This window comes from Crocuta crocuta, unplaced genomic scaffold, assembly GCF_008692635.1.
Source record: "Crocuta crocuta isolate KB4526 unplaced genomic scaffold, BGI_CrCroc_1.0 scaffold322, whole genome shotgun sequence".
Lineage (NCBI taxonomy): Eukaryota > Metazoa > Chordata > Mammalia > Carnivora > Hyaenidae > Crocuta > Crocuta crocuta.
Genome location: NW_027532592.1, coordinates 115,217 through 121,398, shown reverse-complemented (window position 1 = coordinate 121,398; position 6,182 = coordinate 115,217). Strand labels below are relative to the sequence as shown.

At 47.5% G+C, this 6,182-nt stretch overlaps 1 protein-coding gene across 1 annotated transcript in view; it reads right to left on the bottom strand.

Moving 5' to 3' along the window:
* Positions 1 to 4,644: 4,644 nt before the first annotated feature.
* Positions 4,645 to 6,182, bottom strand: part of CATSPERE (catsper channel auxiliary subunit epsilon) — a 92,405-nt gene continuing 90,867 nt past the window's right edge. The window contains exon 16 of the mRNA XM_077779906.1: positions 4,645 to 5,253. Within this exon, the coding sequence (XP_077636032.1) occupies positions 5,175 to 5,253 (79 nt within the window). The 3' untranslated portion in view covers positions 4,645 to 5,174. The remainder of the gene's footprint in view (positions 5,254 to 6,182) is intronic.

Sequence of the window (6,182 nt, the reverse complement as noted above, 5' to 3'; positions counted from 1 at the left end):
GCGGAGTCCCAGCTTCTACAACTAGAAAGGCAGATTTGAAATGGAGAGATAGAAGCCTTGATACAACCTCCCACAAATGATTTCTTAGGCAACCCAGAGGGAGACATTAAGTTTCCAAAGCATTATAGAGGAATATAAATTTTAAGTTTATTGCTACATGAGCTGTGTTGGAGACATGAACTGAGCCCGACAGTGTCTTATTTATGGTTGTGTAGCAAACACCTCAAAACATAGCAGCTTAAAATATTTTGGGGGCACCTGAGTGCCCCAGTCAGTTAAGTGTCTGACTCTTTTTTAAAAAAAATTTAATGTTTTATTTGTTTCTGAGAGAGAGAGAGACAGAGAGAGAGAGAGAGAGAGACAGCATGAGCAGGGGAGGGTCAGAGAGAGAAGGAGACACAGAATCTGAAACAGGCCCCAGGCTCTGAGCTGGCTGTCAGCACAGAGCCTGACGCAGGGCTAGACCCCACGAACCATGAGATCATGACCTGAGCTGAAGTCGGACGCTTAACCAACTGAGCCACTCAGGTGCCCCTTAAGTGTTTGACTCTTGATTTGAGCTCAGGTCATGATTTCATGGCTTATGAGATGGAGCCCTGCGTCAGGCTCCACGCTGTTGGGACAGAGCCTGCTTGGGATTCTCTCTCTCCCTCTCTCTCTTCCCCTATCCCACTTGGGCTCTTTCTGTCTCTCTCTCTTCAAAATAAATATTTAAAACTTTTTTTTTACAGTTTCTAGGTCAGGAGTCTGAGACCATCTGATTTATGGTTAGGTGAATAGGTCTCTTATGGAGTTTCAACCATCTGAAGGCTCGACCAGGGCTGGAGAATCTTCCAAGCTCACTCATGTAGCTGTAGCAGAAGGCTACATGTCAGCCACCACATGGGCCTTTCCAGGGTCCATCGCCACCTGGTGGCTGCTTCTCTTAGAGTGACCCAGAGTGGGAAAGTGACAGAGAAGGAAACTGCAGTGTCTTATAACCTAATCTTGGAAAGGACCTACTATCACACAGACCAACTCTGGCGTCATGTGGGAGGAGACCACACAGGTGTGACTCCTAGGAGGCAAGCCTGGCTGGGGGGCCATCTCGACTGCTGAGGCCAGATAAGCAGTCCAGGGTTAAAAGGCGTGAGTGTGCGTTCTACAGTACATCTTGAAACCGTCCCTTTTCCAGTTCAGAGCTGCCAACTGAGAAGAAAGACCTATTGAAAAATTCAGAGGATAATTGTGGTTTTTGTCTCAGAAGTCCTTACTGATGAAGTGGCTTTTTCAGCCATTGATAGTTGTACCAGCTTGTGGATATGGTAGAGAAAGTGGCTTGGACGGTGGCCACTGAGGAGGCTGTTCAGGCAGGCACCAGCCCTCTAGACCTCAAGTGGATGACCCCTTCATGCAAGACTTTCCATTTTTCCCGGCTTGGTGGTAAGAGTTCAACACGGCTCACCTGTTGATATTGTGCTTCCATGTCTCCAGAATTATTCCATTTCGGTGCTACGACTGAGATAATTGAAATTTGGGCAATCAGCTGCCCTAAGTGGCTGCTTCATTCTTAATTGGTATGAAAGGACTGGGGTCCCACCACAGCATGGCGTCCCAGACTCCGTGACCAGCCCAGACAGGGACTTGGTTTGCTGGTTTGGTTATGTGTGTGAGGATGAATACTTGGGAGTTCTCTAAGGTGGGCAGATAATTGAATATTGTTTTCCAGGTGAATGTGAACTGTTTCTGACCTTCTTTTCTTATGGGACAGTAAAGAACACATTTGCCAGGTCGATAGTTGCAAACCAGATACCTGAGGTCCAATTAACCTGCCCTAGCGTGGACACCACATCTGGCACACCAGCTGTACTTGTCGCCACGAGTTGGCTAAATCTGCAGGAGTCTACGGTCATTCTCCAGGATCCTTTCATTTTCAGCATGGGCCAGGCAGGTTTATTAAATAAAGACGTGACAGAGACTACCCATCGTGTATCCTTAAGGCTTAGTGGTGGCACTAATCTCAGCTACCCACCTGGAAAATGATAATGATTTTCTAACTTGGTCACATGTGTGTCAAGGGGGCGGTTTTAGAGGTTTCCATTTGGCCATCCCCACTATGATCAATCCTGTTTCACAGACCAGGAGCCCATGTGGGTTTTACTCCAACAGCCACATATGTAAATTTCAGGCATGCACTTGAGGACTAGGGAAAGGATCCCTGGGCATCTGGAGCCACTGTGGTCCTTCAAGGTCCCCATGCTAAAGGGGGTCTGATGGCACTTTGGGTCTCTGAGTATCAATGTCAACTCATACCTGCATCTGATAGTCCACAAAATGTCTGGTTATTCAACTTTTCACCAGTGAAAGTGATTTCACCCCTTTGACCAATACAGCCAACTGAGTAGATGGCCACAGGTCTCTTAGGGGATTGCCATGGTGTAGACTTACCCTGGTGATGCAGGGTCCTTCTTCCTAGGGAACTGATGGATTCTGGATCTAATAATCTACTCAGGTGTGGGGACTGGAGCAAGAGACTATGACTTTTTTGTCAGGACAATTGCCCTTAACCACCTCCTCCATTTTGTCTTTAATAGATGTAATCAACAGCCTTGTTGGCTGTCCAACAATTTTGCCAGAATATTCTATTGAGCATCTCCATTATTCCCTGCAGGTCAAATCCCCATGGCCACACCTGGCCCGTCATTATGGTAATTGTGGCCCCCTGACTTCTGGAAGTAGAGCGCCATCACCAAGCCTCTCTTACTTTGGGGCTTATCCTCCCTGTGAGTGTTAATAAACCCAGTCTGTGACTGCCTCACCTGCCCTCGTCCTTGGCTGCAGTGCCAGCCACCCCTGGGCATTTCAGTGATGCTGGTGGTCCCCTTGTCAGATAGTCTGTCTTTGATGAATAGTGTGCCCTCTGGGCTTCAGGTAATGCACCATTCCAGCCTGTCACCTCCCTCCTTCCTTTACCAACTGCGAGGACTTGGGCTTTTCTACGTGCTGAGAGTTGGCTGTCATTTTTTCCCGGTTTTTAAGAGCCACCTCAGCAGTAAATTTGTCCATCCCTTACGGTCCTCGCTAAGGTGTTTGTTAAATCCCATATCCTGGGAAAATGCCTCCAAGTCAACAAGACCTTGCCTATCCGGCTTTAAAGAACCCTTGGAATCCAATCTCAGGTGTCCTCCCATAGTTCAGCATGCACGTAAAGGTTAGTTTTTGTACCAATCCACGAGAGGATGTGGGGGGTGCATGTTCCCTTGTGAGGGAGAGGCTTCTGCAACATCTCCCAGCCCAGCGGAAGTGGTAGCTCTTACTGGAGATGGATGGGCAGAGTCTTCCTGTCCAGAGGGTGGGTGTGGGAAGGGGTGGGTGTGGAGAGAGAACGCATTCAGAAGCATCCATCCAGATGACCTTGGTCCAGTTCTCAGGATCCCAGGTTTTCCCTACCGGCACCTCAACCTTGCATAACAGACCCGCCTTGACTGAGCGTCCACACATCTCTAGAGCCCCGTGATTCCACAGCTTCAGTGGTGTCTGTCCTTCTGTCACTGGTGGTGATAATCTCTTGGTATAAGTGACCACTGAGGCACTCCGGTTCTCAAACTTAGCCTAGATTGGCTGGAGCTCAGCCTCTCACTAACCTCCTGCAGGGTGTCAAGCAATAAAATAAAAATAAAACTGCCCTATGATCCAGCAGTTCCATTCTGAAAACAGGATTTTGTCGAAATATATGCATTCCCATGTTTATTGAAACATGATTTGCAATAGCCAAGATATGGAAAGAACTCAAGTGTGAAGGGATGAATGGATAAAGATGTGGTGTACATGTATACACAATGGAATATTACTCAGCCATGAGAAAGGAGGTCCTGCCATTTGCAACCACACGGATGGATCCTGAGGGCGTTATGCTAAGTGAAATAAGCCAGACAGAGAAAGACAAATACTGCGCTGTATCACTGATTTGTGGAATCCTAAAAAGCCAAACTCATAAAAACAGAGCAGAGAATGGGGGTTACCAGAGGCAGAGGGATGTGGGAATTCGGCATATGCTGTTCAAGGGCACAAACTTGGAACGAGTAGACACTTGAGCGCTGGAGAGCTATTGCATAGCACAGTGACTATGGTCAACGGACCAGCATCACGAACTTCACAGTTGCTGAGAGATTAGATCTTGAGTTGTCCCCACCACAAATAGTGAAATAATTATGTGACACAATAGGGGTGTTAGTTAATGCCACAACGGTAGACCTCTTGCGACATATAAATGTATCAAATCAACACACATTGAACTTACACAATGTTATATGTCAATTATAGTTCAGTTAAAACAATAATTTAGCAACAGCCAGCGGACTCTGGTGTCTTTGTGAGCCCATGCTTTTCAAATGCTTGCTCCGTCACATCTGCTAGCAATCCCACCAAGACATGTACAAGGTCACAACCAATGAAAACTTTGGCGACTGAACCACCAGCTTGAGCCAGAAACTTTGGGGGCCCCTCATACCCTCCAGGCTGGTGCTGTCTCTAGCCGCTGGGTGCTGGGTCAGTCTCAAATCCCCTCTGCCTGCCTGTTTGCTCAGACCACTTGGGTCACCGCTGCGTTAGTCCAGGCCCGCTGAGAAGAAGTCACCAACGCGGGATTAGGTATGCAGTGATTTTATTAGAGGAAGTACTTCGTGAAAGGCAATAGGAAGTAGTGGAAGGTTGGGAGAATCATCAGAGAAAAGAGAATGAGAGACAGAGATTGGACGGGGGTGTCCACACCGCCTTGCAAGGGCCATGCAATATCAGGCAAGTTCCGGAAGCCTTCGGGAGTCCCTGAGGCAGGAGTCCTGGTCTACCTAGAATCCAGCCTAAGTATCCCCTCTGCACCCGGTCACCAGAGGGGAGCAGCCTGGGTGTGCCTGTGTGGCCTTGGTGCAGATGTGGTGGTGGGTGTCTGCAGGTAGCTGCCGGTGCCCTGGGTCAATTGCACATTTTCAGCAGGAGGCCGGCGGGGAGCATTCTCAAGGCCGCCACACGCTGCTCACTTTCCTGCCACCGCCCTACATGGGTATGGGTACCCCGGCACTCTGGCTTCCCTCTCGTCAAAGTGGGTGAACTGTTCCATTCTGAGTGTCAGCGCTGGGTCTCAGCCATCTTGCCTGCTCAAGATTCTGGTCCAGGAGTTCCCCGCTTTCTCTCCCGGATCATCGATTCTCCCTCAATACCTCGTAACATCTTCCCGGCCTCACCTCTGCCTCGGGTTGGCCTCCGTTTCTTTGTTCCCTGTGGTAGAAACAGAGGAGCTCCCTGGAAGAGTTACCTCCCCTGACAGTCTTCCATTTCCTCATTTCCCATGTTTTTGTTCTCAAAAGAGTTTTATTTTTTTTATGAATAAAAATGGTGTAGGTTCAGTGTGGCTGGACACCAGGGCAAGAAAGCCAATGTCACTTGGAATTACTTCACAGAAACACTGTTTTACAATAAGGACAGAGTTTTACACCTGCTTCTCTTCCGCCCTTTTAAGGGTTTGATTTAGAACTTCCTGCCGTGTCTCCTGATATATCCCCACCCGTCCCCCAACTGTGACACACAGACGCTGCAGGCACGCAGTGTTAACAGAATGAAATGTTTCCTTCCAGACCTGTCTTCATGCTCTCACACACAGAGGTTTTCTTTCCTTTAGAAGATCTTACCCTAACTACTTCTCTGTGTTTCTCAGTCAACAAAACCTCGTGGAAAATCTTTTAAATCGACTAGGACAGATTGATCTATATGGTCAACATACAATCAATTGATTCAATTCTTCACCTATTGAGAAGGCATTAATTCTTTTTGTAGGGTTTGCTCATGACAACCAATGATACAGCGTATATATCTCCACATATATCCATATATATATATATCCATATATATAGATATCTCCTCTCTATCCTATCTCATCCAATGAATAGATTCCTAATAGGAAATTTCTGGGTCTAAGAGCATGTATATATACATTTTCTACTTTATTTAAAAACTTTTTAACTTTTATTTTTGAGACACAGAGAATGAGTGGGGGAGGGGTAGAGAGAGAGGGAGACACAGAATCCGAAGCAGCTCCAGGCTCCCAGCTGTCAGCACAGAGCCCAATGTGGGGCTCGAACTCCAACTCTTGAATGGTTAGATCATGACCTGAGCCGAAATCGGATGCTTAACCAACTGAGCCACCCAGG